The sequence below is a fragment of the Vicugna pacos genome, chromosome 7 (genome assembly GCF_048564905.1).
Source record: "Vicugna pacos chromosome 7, VicPac4, whole genome shotgun sequence".
NCBI classification, from domain to species: domain Eukaryota; kingdom Metazoa; phylum Chordata; class Mammalia; order Artiodactyla; family Camelidae; genus Vicugna; species Vicugna pacos.
In genome coordinates, this window is record NC_132993.1 from 17,245,835 (window position 1) to 17,264,296 (window position 18,462).

The 18,462-nt window shown below is 35.9% G+C and overlaps 1 protein-coding gene across 1 annotated transcript in view; it reads right to left on the reverse strand.

The window, feature by feature from the left end:
- Positions 1-18,462, reverse strand: part of EXOC4 (exocyst complex component 4) — a 685,089-nt gene that overhangs the window by 372,663 nt on the left and 293,964 nt on the right. Inside the window, exon 10 of the mRNA XM_006216779.4 lies at positions 13,627-13,723. Within this exon, the coding sequence (XP_006216841.1) occupies positions 13,627-13,723 (97 nt within the window). The remainder of the gene's footprint in view (positions 1-13,626; positions 13,724-18,462) is intronic.

The following is an 18,462-nucleotide window of genomic DNA, read 5'->3' on the forward strand; positions in this document are numbered from 1 at the left end:
ATAAACAACACCCCAGAGGGCAGGGAAGGAAATGGAATTAAGACTAGAAGAGATAATAGCTCTGAAAAAAGAAAAGGGATCCAATGAGATGTGCCTCTACAATAAATGCCTGAGGTAAAGAAGAAAAATTAAGAAAATGCAGCACTGGCGGAAGAACAGACTTCTTTGTCGGGGACCTTTTTATTCTCAAATCACCAGGATACTTTAATAAGGAACAAAAGGTCTCTAAAGGCAAGAGTAATGTCTGGCACACAGTAAACTCTCAATAAATACTTAGTGAAAAAAACTCAATCAATGAATAAATAGTAATTAACAGAAAAACATGACTACATTGAAGAATTCACCCCTGAAAATTCAGTTTAAGTACAGTCAACTTCTATTGAACATCAGAGGTGCATCTTGAAAAATCAACATGTCAGTCAAAAACGTGAAAAAGAAAATGTAATGAATTAAGGCTTATAAAGTAGAGGGCTTCCAACTTTCAGAAAAGGATGTTGGGTCCTTTTGATTCTTCAGTGCAATCCTTATTTCAATTATCTTGAAAGCTTCAAAATAAGAAAGAACTGCAGATTTACTCAGATGCATCTCTGAGCATTGATGCACCTCTATCAAACCCACTCAACATTTCTAAGTTCACTTTACAGAATGGATTTTGTGGCCTCTTTTCATACAGTTTTCTTTGCTATTCTTATTTCCACTCTTACATTTTAAAAAGTAAATAACATAGGCAAACGAGATATGGCTGGCTTTGCTCATGCAGCGCCCTGAGCTGGGCCGAGTGGGAGAGCTCCCTGTGGGTGGCAGGAATCGGTGCTGACAGGGAGTTCCAGTGGCCACAGGAGAGGCTGCAGGTGGATTAAAATACAGAAGACGAAGTGGCTGTGACAAATGTGACTGCATGGACTATATATGCTAATCACCAAGTAGCTAAAATGAAGGCAATGAATAACTATAATTAACAATAAACCCAAGGGAGGATAAAGAGGTTAAAAACACCAACCTCTTAACATGCAAGAATTAAAATGCAAGATTCCCAAGACCTCCTAAAAGAATATTTAATACCCATCATGCTTATTTTGCACTTTTACAACCCGCCCACCCACTTACCAATAATTCGTTGCTCATTTCCTCGAAACAGTTTTACTGGCCGTCCATTATGGACCAGAACCACATGATTTACCTACTCACCACAATCATGGTGAGCCTCTCAGCTAGGCTCAGGCCTGCTCATGGCTTCCTGCGATATTACTACATCCCGCTGGCTCTTGGCTACTCCCGCATGTCACACTTCTCCCCTCCCTCTTGCTGTTTCCAAACACTAGCCTACATATTGATACATGCATAAGAATGTTGACTTAGTTTCCAACCATCTTTCTTGGAAAAAGGTTAATTCTTAATTCTGAAGTAATAATTTTTTTTTTTTTTTACTTTTCCTAGCATTGAAGTTTTTGTTCTTTAATAAAACTGGAAACCTATGTTGGGTCCAATTACTTTTTCATTGATTGATTCATAAATCCCAAAGTCTGGGAAATACAGAGCCAATTAATTTTAACTTCCCAGGCTTTTAATTCCAAGCTGCAGGACACAGTCTAAATTCATCATCTAGGAAGTCTGGCTTCTGGGCACTGTGGCTCACCGCCTAGCTAGACCAGGCCCCAGCTCCCCTAGATCTCTCTTCCTTGCTTGAAAGGTTCCTTGTTCACACAAGTTAGGAAATCAAAAGACTTCTGGAAAAGGTGTTTTAAAGAAGTTTAAATTGTAAGGAGCTCTTAGGACCATAAAATCCTAAGAAGTTCTCATTGATCCCAAAACAATAATTAAATATTGTTTTTGTAACTGAAAATTTCAGTGGCATACTGATACAATGACTAACATAAAGGAACCAACCACCGCTGCTACTCCCAATAACACAGTAACCGACACAGACACAGACATGCTGCACCAAAGCAGCCTGACACTAGAGAGGACTTATTGTAGTATTCCATTTAGATGAAGTTCAAGCATAGGTAAAAATCTATCTATAATGATAGAAATAAGAATAGTGACCACCTCTTAGGGAAGGATATCAACTGTCAATAGGAGGAAGTCTACTGGGGGATCGAAAATGATCTATATCGATGTTTCATATCTTAACCTGGGTTGTGGTTACATTTGTATATATGTACATAAAAATTCATACAAATATATGAATATATGTAACTATATGTAAAAATTTAGACATGTTAATGTATGTCACATCTCCATAAAAATGCACAAAAACAGATTAGCTTTTAAAATATTTCTAGATTTTGAATTCATCAAGCCCAACTAAGTCAAATATTCAGCATTTTTTCACTAGAGCAATATCCTAGAAACTTTATGGCATTACACTTCTTTCTACTTGTTGTGAATCAAATTATTTTCTTACCTATTTACCATGTGAAAGCTTACAGGAATAGGCTTTAAAGAACGCTCAATGACTTTGACAATAATAATCACCAAATAATTAACATTCTTCCCCAAGTACTGAAAACTACTTGAGGACATTAAAAACACCAGTATCTATTTCAATTGCAAAAGAAAGGAAAGGAAAAACCCAGCATTCCCAAGTTCAAAATCACTGCTCTTACCAAAAAACAAAATGAAGGTAATTAAAAATTAAATCTTCTTTTATAATACCTCCACCTGGATTCTTTCAACCTGGCTGTTCTTGTTCCTCTCGCTTGAATCAAAGAACTCTCCTTTCTCACTTACTAAACACCAAAGTCTCAAAGAAAAAATACTGTGCTGAGTTTGAGGTTTCTTTCTGTTTGTTTGTTTTTAAAATTAAAAGGAAAATTAAATGAAAATGGAAAATATTTCACTTGTGGTATGAATTACTTAAAAAAAAGTAGGCAATATTAATGATTAAATAAATGTTCAAATGATAATTACTGAAAGTAAGAAAGTGGAAAATGACCAAGGAAGAGCCCTGTAACAAAGTAGGCGAAGCAGAAATAAGAGAACAAAATGAATAGGGTGTGTGTGTTTCCTGATAGGCAAGGGGAATGGTAGAATAATCTTCCAAATCATACAGAGAAACCACGTATAGCTAACCCCTGGAGGAAGGTAAGTTATTAAAGGGAAACACTGTGGGGACTGTATTTTACCACTAGGTATTCCTATGTTATTTCTGATACCAAATGACATTATCAATTTAGGATTTAAAATCAGATATGAACGTGCCTCTGGCTGGACATAAACATATTTCACTGAATGCTGAATAAGCATATTTTGGCTACTACAGTCCAAGACAAATACATGTTCAGAATACATAAAAAGCAGCACACAAATTATGCAAACATTTTGCACTGAAAAGAATCTCCTCTACAGTCTTTTATAAGTAAGCTCCCAATAATGTTAATTGATAATGATAAAATTTAATTGATAATGATAAAAAATCACCAACTAAAATATCAGCTTAAACCTAAGTCCAAATCACTGCAGCAGTCATGATGATTTTAGGCTTAGCTGAAAATACAGTTTTAGTTCCGTATTAGCTGTACCACAGAAGCAAGCATGCTTTCCTTTTGCCTTAAGAGTCACTGAGACGGTTAACTTACAATCACATGTACTAGGTACTGGTACAGGGGAAAAAATATAAAAACAGGAGCAGAGAAGGAAAAAACACAGAGACTAGAAGGACTCCATTATAGAGATGGGTGAGTTCTTCTAAAAACTGTTCTATATACAGCCATGACCCAAGTTTCTCTCTTAACCCTGTGTCAGAAAGAAGGAAATCAAAGCTGTAATGACACAGATGTCAACTATAACACCTTGACCTGGTCAGTGATCATCGCCAGCATTAAACTCAAGTATAAAAAAGCAACTCAAATGAGCAAGAATAGAAGAACCGTTTCTATCCAGAGTTCTGAAACTGCAGAGTGTAAATAAAGACTTAATAAAGACTTACAATCATAGATTTAAAAAATGTGTAGACCTGACAATTCAGCATCTTGTTAACTGCATCTTGAATTCATCTTCTGATTAAGCTTCTCCAGGAAGGATACTGTCTTTCCAAGGATAACTTTCCTGTTTCTGGATTGCCTTACTCGTTAGAAAATTCTCATTATGTAGAGTTGAATCTCTTTAACACCACCTAATTACTTCTAATCCAGGCTTATGAAACAACAAAAACCAGAACTGCTTTATCTCTTTTAAGTGACAGACATTCATATATTTGAAAATAGGTATCAAAACTTCTGTTTTGCATTAGCACTTTCAGTTCTCCCTGCTGTTTCTTTCCTGTATTTTTCGGCTAACTAGACTGGCTTGTCTTACCTCTCTTGCCACTGTCGCTGAAACGTGCATGGACATGTGGGTTGGAAGCTTGACTGGCTCTCCGTTTCACTCAGTAATATAAAATTGCCAGTCAGTTGCGATTGGTATTCAGCCATATATCATACAACATATTTTGAAAATACAAAAGTAAAAGAAAAGCTTTGAAAAGAAAATTTTTATAATCTCCAAAAGTTACTTAGTTTGAAGATTAAAAGCATTTAACACTTATCATATAAATTCAAAAGCAGAGACTGAAATGTGGGGTTTGCAATCTAAACATACCACCACCCAAGTGTTTCACAGGCCTTCACAGGTCAGACAGTCTGAGAAGATAGCAGTATTTTTCATAATTCTGAGGACAGGGGGAAAAAAACCATTGTGTTTCATAAAAATGCAATAGGGCAGCCACACTTCCTCCCATGCATGAATAATGTATGATCTACAGTGTTATTTGCTAGACTGTCTAATCACCAGCATCTTTCAAAATGTCTATATAAGCTTTAGCTCATTAAGAACAAACATGTATCCGTACAAAAATATCACATACCTGGGAACACTCAGAATAATATTCCGCCAAATACCAATGCACCCGTCAAGCTGACAGGGGTGGGCCTGCCTACTTTTATGCCCTTCTCAAGGAAAAGAACTACAGAAGGATTATTTCAGTTTGTGACATTCACGGTTACTGTAAATAATCAAACTTAAATTCCTTTTTCAAATCACCCCCCCAACACACACATACTACCTATTTATTTAATATCAAGAAATAATCCAGGGGCTATGGTACCCTTTTAAATAAAAGTGAAAAAAAAATCCAACAGAAACAGAACAAGGAGCTACATAAGAAAGCTTTTAAAGCAAGGTTTCCTTTATTAGAAAAGGTTTTATAATCTTGAAAGGGGCTCCCATAATTCATGAAAGAATAATAAGGTAAAAGTTACTTTATGCAACCATAAGCTTTCAATGTAGTAATAAGAGAAAAGGTGAAAGGAAGATGTATCTAAGTTTCTAATAAATAACTATTAAAAACAAAATAGGAGGCTAGTTAAAAGAGTAGTAGTTTAAGATCAATGCTATTTTGGAAAAAAAGGTAGATTTCTAAATTCACCACCTTGACGTTTCTATAGTTTACCTTTTAACAAACGCTTTATAGTTACAACAGCTGTAAAATGATGTTAAAAAGAATTGTGTACCATTTTTAGGTACAAAAGAAAGATTGATTCATTTCCATATCATTACTAAACAAAATTTCCTATATATTTTTATTGATATCTGATGGAAAAACATTCATTTCATATCAACAAATGTTTGCTAAGCACTCCTGTAAGTTACCTCTTAATTCTTTAAACAAATATTTATTGTATACCTCATTCATAGAGAAGACACATCTGAACTACCAGTCTCCCTTAACTGTAGAAGTAACATTAGGAAAAGATTTGAGAAAGGAAAGATTCCAAAGGGCAGAAATCCAGGATGTTACAGGAACGCAGATTTGGAGTTTAAGACCTAAAATAGTCTTACCAAATTAATTCACTTAATAAGCAAGTTAGTACCAGAAAAAGTTGAAAAGATATTTTCTGCTCAAGCAGGTTTAGACTAACAATATATATAATTCATATGTAGTTAAGTGATTTTCCCAGAATTATTTTCTATAAATAACTGTTAGATTTGTTGGCAAAGCTTATTACAAAGAAACTAAACAAACCAACCACAGGCTTTCTGCAAAGCAGTTCATCAAAAAAATTTTTAAGAGAAAAATATATAGCTCACAACCATTTAAAAACTTTCATTTATCTGGAATGTCACACAGGACTACCTCCTTCATAACATCTTGATAGGCTAATGGCAGAGTAACAATTGTTCAATATCTTTGGCTAATACTGTCAAAGTGGGCTATAAGATTTATTTTCCATTTCAGGAGACCTAATTGTTAGGGTGGACAGAGAACTTTCACTGTACCAAATAGAGGAGCGTTAATGACTTCACCTTAAAAAGAGGGCTTACTGAGCATTCAAACTACAGCAAGATGAAGTCTCAGAAAACAGTTTTTACTGACAGCCATTCTATCAGGTTCTCTCTAAGCCTTCAGGAGGCTGTGGAAGTTTCAGATCAAATCCCAAAAGTTTCTTATGTATCTAAATACAATGCCTTCCTTGCGGTTGAAATAAAAAAGGAAAAATTGTTACCTTTTACCCATCCTGTGTACAAATTTCTTACTCCTCTGCCCCAACATGTGCACCAGCAATAAACATCCCCCTGTTCACCTTAGTCTGTCCACTGCTTCTTGAATATATTCATCTGCTTCCTTTGCACCTACAATGACCCCTGCCCAGGTCCCTCTCCCCCTAAGATACTCACAAGGTGTCCTCCCACACTTCAAGCCTAATCAAATGTCACATTCTTAGACTAGCCTTTCCAGTTCATTGCATCTAAAATAGAGTTCCTTCACCACCACCAGTCACTATCAAATTCCAAAATCTTCGTTGCTCTGCATAAAACGATCACTCCCTAATACTGTTTTCCAAGTATACTGGTTTCCATTTTTATTCTCTGATTTTCCCACTAGACTAAATTCCATTTACTCATTACTAGATGGAGAAGACTTGGCAGAAAGTAAGTGCTCAATAAATTTTATGAACTGGATGAACAGATTTTCATTATGCTTAACTATAACAATTTTTTATATCTTTGATCAACCAGTATTGTCAACACATGATATTACAAGTCTTATAATTAGTAAAACAAAAAATGTTAGTGTTTATCACCCGTTGTCATCAACTTAGGAATACTGCTTTTAGGAGCATGTTAATGGCATGATCAATTCTGGAGCCTTTTACTGCTCCAGGTGCGGTTTCAGCTACTTCCTGACCTCCAAGCACTTCTTAGCCTTCACAGGCATTTCAAGGCTGTTTCATTCACAATCAGGCCATGAATAACTGTGAAACAGTTCCCTATACTGCTGCTAGCTGGCAGTTTCTACATCTGACAGGATTAACTTTAAGAAGTTATTCTTCTCTATAAGTACAGACAAATATGATTAAACGGTATGATTACAATTACTTGTTGTTCCCACGGCTGTTTGCCTGAAGAAAGGCACACAGCCACCCAGAGAGATACTGCCTATCACCAAGGCGCAGGCTGTCAAGAAAGTTTCATCTTCCTATCCGACCTAAATGCCAGCCCACTCCTTACTGACCAATAAATACTTCATTTTTGGTTTTACCCAGGAAGCCTTTAACTGCTCCCTGATTTAATGAACTGTGGCTGAAAATAAATAGTGAAAAATGCTCACAGCCCGGATATTCAATATTCTGGCTGGGGTCAACAGAGCAAGCATGAGTGACATTTTTGCAACTTCAAATACCATTGTCATCCACTATTTCTCCAGCCTCTTACCTCTGCCAAGTCACCCCAAGACTGCAAACATCTGTTCTTCAATTGTCTCGTAAGAAACGTCCTTCATCAATGCAAAGTGTTCATTACCCTAAAGAGCCAAATGCCTTTTGAAAGCTAGTTGAAGCAAGTGAGAAAAATATGAAACAAAACAAAAAATCACTGTCATTTGGACTTTTAAATTTTAAATGTCAAGCCTTTGGAGTCCCTAAATATTATAAAAGCATTTCCCAGTCACAATATTACAGACTTGAAGACAGAAAGCAAAATCCAGACCCACCAACTCTTCTATTTTATAGATACAGAAAACTAAGACACATAGGGATTTGGCCAACATCAAAGACTAAAAAGTGGTCTCCTACACATCCCCCAGCCCTATTTCAGTGGTCCATCATCTCCATCATGCAATACACAAAACTCCTTTCCACTGAAATAATGGCTCTAGTGCCAAAAGAATGATTAAGTAAGTCATTTAATAAATCAATTTCCCAAGTTTGTTCTAATTGCAAAATTCAAAGTATATTCCCTGCAGTAGATAATTATGGTTAAATGAGGTCATAAGGGTGGGACTCCAATCCAATAAGGCTAGTGTTCTTGTTAGAAGAGAAAGAGGCTATGTGAGAACACAGTGACAAGACTTCTCTAGACTCCTGTGTCCTCATTTCCGACTTGTCCTAGCTCTGAACACTGGGAATTTTTGTTTCTCATGCAATGATGGGCTGTATTAAATCCCATCACCTTTCTTTGATGATTTCACCTTTAAAATCAAAAATCTACACATGTGAGATGATGGATGCAACAGTCAAGTATAGGACTTTGTTTTCAATAGTAACACCTTATAACACTCCTCCCCAGTGTGCCTAAGTGTCCCAGAATGCATGCAATTAATAAATGTGTAATAAATATGTGTCATGAAAAAGGCATGTGATAAAAGGGGGGGTGGATAAAGCTTTAGATTGTTTTCTAAATGCTTTACTGAGATGTTGCAATCATTTAGATTTTAAAGGAATAATTTTTGTTGTCACTTATTTTTTGCTATATTAAAGAACTGTATCAACAAATGTAAGGCATAATATCAGTCCTGTTCTTAGGCTTTTAAAGAATAAAGAATAATAAACAAAAAAAAAAGGAAAAATAAATTCTCACTCCCCTCCCCTAAAACCGCACAAATAGCAGCCACAAAATAATTTCAAATTTCCTGAAATGACTAGATTATATATTAATTGTAACTAAAAATTTACTATATATCAAATTGTGGTTGATATCTCAATAAAATGCACACTTTGTTGGTACAGGTGTATTTATATTTAGATCACGGTTAATATTTACCATGATGTAATTATTCAAAAACAGTAATTTTGGGTGGGGAGGAGTATAGCACAAGGGATACAGAGTGCATGTTTAGGATGCAGGAGGTCCTGGGTTCAATCCCCAGTACCTCCATTAAAAAAATAAATAAACCTAATTACCTCCCTGCCCAAAATTTTGTTTCTTTAAAAAGTAATTTTTGTAAAAGAATCTAAATGCATGTCAGACCTAGACAAAAGAAAGGAAATACGCCATTCAAGCTTCAACATTAATATATCTTCCTTCTGTTCTCCCAAATCAAGGCCTATAAAATAAAATCCCACAAAATTAGAGTGAATTCATCCATTCCTCTTGAATATTTCCAGATAAACTACAAAACAGCAAATGTATCAGTGGAGGGGAAAAAGGTATTAGCCCTATCATTTTCAGGGACTGTATTTTGGTGAAAGTATTTCAGAATCTACCCAGGCACGGCTAGAAATCTTTCTACATCAGTACGCTGTTGTTCATTTAGACCCACTTGGAGAAAAACTGATTAGATGACCTCTTATCAAAAGCTTACATTAAAGGTTTTATTGCACACAATGTCTTGTTATGCTACGTAAAGCAAACAAGATAAGGAATACTATAAATCATCTTTCTAAATGTCACTCCAAGAGACAATTTGCTGGCTTCTTACCTAGAAAGAGAAAATAGTACAGAAAAGCATTAAACAAGCAAGGGGCCAGCATGGTTAATGGGTAGTGAACAAATCAGAAGTCAGTAGTATATTTGCCTCTAGAACCTTGTGTGATTTCCTAGTGATGGGACTGCCGTGCTTGTGGGAAAACCACAAGCGTGAGTTTACAAGGGTACCAGATCTGGGACCTTGTGCAATGATTTTATAGAAGGACAGTAAGAACAACAGTAAGAATATATGAAACAGTATAATGGGAATCTGCCATGTGGTCTTCTTAGCAGAGTAATTCAGAGCTTCCAATGTGGAAAATCTTTAGGATGCAAAGGAGGCACTGTCATTTGAATAAAAATTATGAAAAGAGTATTTTTAAGCAAATGAAGTATAGAAAAGCCACATACAAAGTTTCAGGAAGACAGAATACAAGTGTTGCCAGACAAAGGCAAACAACAGCAACAAAAAATAAAGGACCCACACACTTGAGGGCTTTTCCCTTTCAACACAGAAATGTTGAGTTCGCTGAGAGACAGTGTAAGAAAACAATGACACAATGTCTAAATAGGTGTTGGCTGTGATAAAAGCCAACTTGTGGTAAGTCCCATCCAAACTCACTTTTTGAATATACGGTATAAAGAATAATTATTATAATCAATTAGAGAAAGAAAATTGGGATGGAAAAATAATGTGAGTCACTCCATACAAGCAGAAGCACATCAGGAGGCAGACCACTGGGTAACAGGATGTGTGACTGCTCACTGCTCAATAATGGCAAACTGGCTTCAATAGAGGCTGTACCAGTTTACACACTGGGTATAAGAGATCCCATTGATCCACATCCTCTCCAATAATTGGTGTTTTCAAGCTTCTTAATTTTTGTCACTCACACAGCTACCAAGTGAGTACATTTAAGCAAGGGTTTGATCATATTCTTTTGGTTTCCTCAGGACGTGGTATAGAATCAGAGTCCAATAACCAGTGAGTAAAACTGAAGTAAAGGAACCTAGATTTGAACCTAGATAACTTCCGGTTTCCATTTTTTACTTCAAAATTTGTACTTTTTTCTCTGTCTTTCCATTCTTCTACACTGCCTCTCCCACTGTGTTATACTGTCTTTTAAATAATAAAATGCTAAATCACATTCATTTTCAACTAGCATGGAAAACCAAAAACAAGGGGACATTTCAAAGGATGGAAAATGATATCTCTACATACTTTATTTATAAAATCCCATTAAAAATAAAACTGACTATTTCTAAACAAGAGTCCACATCCAAAGGTAAACACTCATCATAAGTGTGTAATAAACACCTCAAAAAAAAGTGTTGATTAGGAATAAATGAATGACTACAAAAGAAATGAGAAATTCTTATGATAATAGTAAAAAATGAAATATACTAGTATGAAAATGCACAGATTCTTGTCACTATCAAAACTAAACTTCCAAACTTGAAAAGGAACAATAAATCCAATAATCAGCTAATGCTTAAGTGTAAAAACTGAAATTTAAAAAAAAAAAAAACCCAAACCATTAAAAGATCTTAGTCATTTGAAGTTCCATAAACCCATTATGGGTTTTCAGTTGAGGCTCTATAATGAGCTTGAGAAGCAAGGTTACAATTTAACCCAAAGGCTAATGTAAAGTCTATAATGATCACCTGCTTAGGAAGGAATTAACTTACCCTGCAGACCACAGAAGTCTTGTGACTTCTACTCAAGAGTTACACAGCGAAAGAATGAATGATCAACTTTATATCATGCAACAAAATTTTATCCAGTTCTAATCAATAATAAACCAAAATATTGAATAAAAGTAGAGACCAAACAAGTGAGCCAAACTAGTAGGAGTGTTATCAAGTCTTAAAACAACTCTCCAGTGAAGCAGCATAAATGCAACAGTAAAAAGAATCGTCAAGAATTGTAATACATTAAACTTCACCAGTATATCACCAGAAATGCATTTTACTAAGTGTGTGGTAAGTATGTTTTTTTTCCCATTCTCCTAACTTTGCGTTAAAAAAGAAAAAGTTGAAGGAGGAAAAAATCCCCTGAAAAGTGGTTATTGACAACACTGCTTTAAAAAAAAAAGCTTCCAAAGGGTTTACTCCATAGTTAAGAACAAGTGTAAACATAAAGATTCTATTTATTGAAGCCATAGTGTAACTTGGCAGTAAATTATAGCACTAAATCTAGGTCAGAAGATGCCCGTAATGATAAGCTATCTTCCCGTTTTCCTAACAATTAGCAACACTAACTAAGTAGAAATCAATTGGAATTGAAAGAGTGTAAGTAATTAGCTAATTACCACAGTCAGTTAATATATATGAGCACTGTTAATTTAGAAATTCTGTATGTTGTAATTTACTTATTTTATCTATATATACGTATATGTAAAGAATTATACTTATACATAGTCAGCTAAATTCACAGAGGAATAGTTTTAATTCTCTTAATTCCATGATTCTTAACTCACATGAATTTACTTACTACAAATGTTTGCTAAAACATTTTTTTAAGGTTAGTGATGTTTCTTCAAAAATCTCTTATTTTTAATTGTGTGAAAGTCAGGTATTTTTGTAGTTCAACTTTTAAATACAAAAATACAAATATAACTAATTGGGTAAGGTATGCCAGTATAATTTTTAAAACTGGTTACCTAAATAAGGGATTTGCAGTGAACTAGTTCTACTGATTTCAGTTCACTAAGTGTTCATTAAGGAGAAGGTAGGATAATCTCAGCAATAAACTGCTTATGTTTTGGAAAAGTATATTCAGTACTATCTCTGGCCAATTCAGCAGCATTTATTTAACTGTTATTCTAAATGCCTCAAGTATTATAGAAGTTACTGAGAAAGTTAATGTGGTGATCCAAGGTACCTATTAATGAACCCCAGAGTTTCTGGTCCATTGTGTAAAGATACAGCAAAACAAAATACTAGTTCATTATAGAGAAAATGTACAATTAGTATTATATTATATTCTGTGCCTAAAAAGTACCCCAAAAAGTTGTGCTCAAAAACACGTAACATATAATTTACCATTTCTTAAACTTTTGTAGGTATACAGCACAGTAGTGTGAACTACATGAGTCCAGACCTCTAGGACTTTTTCATCTTGTAAAATTGAAGCTTTAGATCCACTGAATAACAATTCCCCTCCCGTGAACCATTCAAAAAAGTACCCTTTTAAAGGTATTTGGAGCTTAGAAGTTGTTTTTTTCTCCCCTAACAGAAGTATCACGGATTCTTATTGTCTTAAATCATAGTATCACAATAAACTGCATTTTAATAAATTTCATTCTAGTCACCATCAAGTTATCCTTCAATATATAAAACCATATATTTGATCAATATAATATCTTTTAGTTTCTATAAATCATGTTTGTTCAGAGACCTGCCAATTCTCAAAGGACATCTGAGTCATTAGCATAAATCAGTGAGACAGACCATGGGTCTGCAATTTTTTCCTGTAAAGGCCCAATAAGTAAATATTTTAGGTTTTGTGGACCATATGGGTTTTGCTAGAAACATTCAGCTCTGCAATGATAGCACCAAAACAGCCATAGGCAATTCATAAATGGTTGACCATGACTGTGTCAATAAAAATTCATTTACAAAAACAAGGGACAGGCCAGATTTCTTTTGTGGGCCATAGTTTGTCAACCCCTGGAATAGTTAAGGACGGGATGGGAGGGACAGTGATAAGGAGAGGGGCAGGGAATAGGAAAAAAAGAAAAATCCAATAAATGTATGAAGTATTACTCCTGAGAGCAAGTAACTACTTAGTACAGCTGATATTATTTTTCTATTGACAAACTTTGATAGTGAGGCCCTACGAAATGGAACAAGTTCTTTTTATGACTTCTTTCAATCTGACTGACCTATTGGCATTCAGTACATCAACATAAATAATGAAAATATTGATCTTCAGTGAGTACAGAGGATCTGGCTTACCTTAGTAAAGGATGGAATATGATGGTAATATTTCTGGCTCCAGGTTTGCAGACAAATTTTGTTCCCCCACCTTCAATTAAGTTGTCATCAGGACCCCCTATCAGAAACAAGAGAAGAGAGAGATTAGCTTATTAGAACTTTTGCAAAGAAAGAAACCAAGCCCATTAGATGTATGTTAGACTGTCATCATGAAGATCATCTTTGGAAACAACTGCTCTCAATATTTACAAAATTATTTTGAATGACCTGATCCAGTCTTCCTCTTTAAATAAACGGTTTGCACTTCCACTCTAGATGAAGGATGCAGAAGCACAGTAAGAATAATGGTATATTTAAACAAATAATGCAAGGCTATAACCCAGTTAAGGTTAAATTTCATCTCTAGTCACCAGCGTCTACCTTGGACAGTACGACACAAGAAACTTTCAAAAGAAGGAAAAAGTGCAATTCACGGGTGTCCAAGCCTGTATTTATAAACAGATTTATTTAAGGGCTTCTAAAAGCTTTTTTAATAAACAGATGTTTAGCATAAATCTCCCATACACATTTAATAAGGAAATATAAGAAAAATAAATTGGTTAAGCCATTCTTAAATCACGTAATATTCAGAGTCCAACTCTTCTGACTGGCTCAGAGTTGTCACTATCTTTGTTTTCAAAACAGTGTCACTGAGTGGATTTCTTAAAAGAGTGCACTCAGTATTTTATTCCAAGGTGCTGAAACCCAATCTGCAAGGTTTATGTTACTATGTTCTTGATGCTATTAGAAGTTTTAAGAAGTTTTAAGAAGCCAACCAACAGTCACACTCTTTCTTCAAATGGTCCTTAAGAGGTTCACTAATTCAAATACAGAAGGATCAAGGTATGAAGAATAACCACTCAGCTCACACATACTGAAGCAAAAATAGTTCATTATGACTATCTCTCAGTGGACAGCCATTAAGATATTGTTGATTTAACACACATCCTACTTTCAGACAGTTTAGAACATGAAAAAACGTACATTTGAGGCTAATGGGAGAAATGCTTCCCTGTCCCCCCACCCTTCGTGCTTCTTTTCATTAAAACGAAGCTCAATTCAAGTAATGTCTGGCTTCTCTCCATCGTTCACTCTCTCAGGTGAAGTGAAGTATAATTTCTTTAATAAAATCTAGAAGGAAAAACTGGGCATCCCCAGCTCAGCAACTCTCTTATTCCACTTTAGGAACCAGAATGTCTGTACAAAGTGAGTGCTGTCTCCCCAAGTTTAGCAACAAACATCCCACTTTGTCAGAGAAAGATGAAGTCGTCCAGCACCTTCTGTAAAGGAGTGAGTCAATTTGTCTAATTTCGATGTTTGGTTAGCAAACACATTTTGCTCTCAAATGAGGCTACATCTCAGTCCAGCCGATCTCAACACAGAAGTGGTATTTCACCTGCCATCTACCTACTCGTATTATTTCTTAATAGTGTCAGAGCTCTGACAGGAGAGGCCGTGCTGTATCACAGGCTTCCTCAAAACCCTAACAATCTACACTTACAATACTGCATTTTTTTCTAAATCAAACAATTTCTTTTTCATTGTAGTTCTTTGCATGATATCAAACATAACTAAATCTCACCTGATTTATTATCTGTCTGAATGGTCTCTGAGGTATCTTGGAAACTGACTGATAAAAACATGTGAAGCTTTAGAAAATAGGCCGGATCATCGAGTCTTCCCAGGGGCACCAGAGTCTAGACAAATCCCATTCGGATCAGTTGTTTCCATCAACTAATCAAAGGATGGTTTTTCTTAAGAAAAATAGAAAATACAATAGTACGTACAGCTCTTGATTCAAAATCATGAGCTGTTTGTTCTCATCTGGAAAAAAAATCCATCGTGTATTATTACATTTGCATTGGAGTTATTAAGTGTTCTGCCAAGTCAGTGGTTTTAGTCAGTTTAAAGGAAAACAAAGGAGAGCATCTAGACTACAACACAAACTACTCCTCTAATAAAAATCCTCTTCCAAAGGTCACAAGGTGTGGTTATAGATTGAAAAAAAAAGGATGAAAATTTCTTTATTAGCACCTCTCTTTCTAAGATCATATAACATGGAGTCAAAACTGAATCACCAAGGAAATGGGCCTATAGGTGGAAGAAACCAGGTACATTTCGCACTCCAGGAACAACATAAATGACTTCCTATGAAATAAACACATCCACACAAAAAAATAACGCACTAATCTACTCAGGGTGAGCATATCTTTTAAAGACAAATGTGAGTTGGACTATATGAACTCTAATGATTTCTAAAATTCTGACGTTCTCTGATTTTAGGTACTCAGTGATTAAATACAGACCTGATTAACCCAGGTCAAAGTTATACCTTCCTGCACACTTCATGCATTATATGCAGGACCACCTCAATGCCTCAGTCACATTGGGCTCTATCTGGGGAGCCCTCTCCCCTCCTACCATTCCTTTAGGGCCCAGGTTTAGCCCTAAACTGTTGAATGCCCCTCTCCTGATGTCCACAATTCCATTAACAGTGACTTTTTATACAATAACCCATATATCCTTAACACAGGTCTCTTCTGCTATTGTCAAAATTCTTCCGTAACATTTTCCCCACTTGGAATGTAAGTTTCTGGAAAGTACTTATAAAAAGCATGCATTTGTTGAATGAAGGTAGGAAGAAACAATAACCTTCATTCTAACTTAGTAGAATGTTATTAGAATTAGATGAGAAAGTATACATAAAAGTCTCTGGTAAACTGCCAAGACGCTGACCAATGTCAACGATTCTCGTGGTGTCCCCAAGGCCTCACAGGTGGTAGGTGTGCTTCGTCAACATTTATTGATGAGAATCTTGTGGGGAACAGAGATACCAGAAGTAAGGCACAGTGGCCACTAGAAATGTGAGAGGAAGATCTGGCTGTGAAAATAAAGGCACGAAGGCAGTGCATTAAGCATTTCACTTATCCTAAATCCCTGTTAGCTACATAAAAACCATTACCGAGTTACACAGTAGGGTTAAACTAATTAAAAAGTAAAATCTCGGCAGAATTATTAAAAAAAAAAACTCCCCTCTCTAAATCACCCACTCCAAAATTCCACTGACAGGAACCCTGTATATTCTCGGTCCCATTACCAAGTGCCACCAACACTGCATTTGACGCGATATCCTCTTTACAGACTAGAAGTCCAAACCTAGCTCACTAAATTATTAATAAACAATGAAAATATTCTTGAAAATAAAGCTGTCAGAACCAAAAGTAAAGGCCATGGCCAAAACCTTATGGTCTGGAGTCTCTATCCTCTGAGGTTTATTCCAACATTTCAATATTCTGGGTGAGAAACAAAACTCGCCTCTCTGCACGTGCCTTCCAGTAATTCAGTAAACTAGGAGACGCTGTCATGAAAGTTCTTAAAGAACAATCCTTGCTCAATCCTGAGAACATAACGGAAAGGGCTGGTGCATCTCCCTCCCCTTCATTCATTATGCTCACAGTCTAATCCCGGCTATCAGAGGCCAGGTGACAGGCACCAGAGAAAACGGTGAATGATGATGGATGGCTGGAAAGAAAGGGGAACTGACCACAGTATTGTAAGTAGAACACATATTGTGCAGAAAGGTGGGGAAGAAATGTCCCAGTCATATTTCTTGCTCCTAACAATGAAGACAGTGGCTGACAGGCTCCCTCAGGTGACCGGCCAAAGGCACCAAGTCCAACCAATGACAGCGGGGGTGAGACCATCATAGCGCTCGCAGGCTAGGCCCTTCTTTTAGAATTTATTCACTTATAATTAGTATTTCTAACTTATTTATTCCTTGATTCTTCTTCCCAGCTAGAATTTGGTATCATTTGTAATGAATATAGTCATGCTAATAAGACAGAAACAGAAAACCAAAGCCTCAGAAAGAAGTGGAAAGGAATGTTCTTGCTAAGAGGACTACGGTACCGTGGGAACAATCAGAAAGTTCTGTGTCAGACCCCAGATCTGTACTTAGTAGTAATAGTAAAAGTGTGACAAAAATATTTAAATTCTATGAGCCTCAACTTTCCCATTTGTAAAACACTGACTGCAATAAACTCAGAGACTTATGGTAACGTTTAAGGAAAACTCTGTCCTCGAGGGCATTCAGTACTGTTGGGCACCTAGCACATCTCAGATAAATGGTTGTTTACTTTTCCCTTTAGATTCACTGAGCAGTTAAGAATCTAACTGACCACACGTATACACACACACACCCCCCACACACATCACTGAAACCTCAACTGAAAAACAGAAGGTTCAAATTAAAAAAACATTGTCCTTGCTACTTTAGGCAACACTGTACTAGTCAATACCATTAATGAGACCAATTACAACACATCTGTCTGATTTGGGGGGGGCAATATCATTGCAGTGAAAGTTAAAAAAAATTGCTGAGAACACTTACAGCCTGACAGAAGGAAATTAGTCTTTCTCCTAATTTTTCAATTAAAAACAATCAACATTAAAGGTATAGATATTAAAATTATGAATGCTTTGTCCTAAGTGCTTAGATAAAAATAGTATAGAATCAGACAGCCACTTTTGTGGAGCCACAGAAAGCACTGTTTTTTAATATGTTCTGGATTTAAAGTTGGCTTTTCCACGTAGAAAAGAATCACAGTGAAGGTGAACTTTTTTACAGCAAATATTTTGCTTCATAAATACTCTCTAAGGATTATGAAAATGTACACAGTACCATGAATATGGAATTCCTGACTGTGTCAATAAATAGGGTCTTTAATTGGCTCTCGGAGCAAGCTAAATGGTCTAAGAGTCCCCTGATTCACAGCTCTCACCTTGCCAGAGGTGTTCTTTTTTTTTTAATTAAGATTA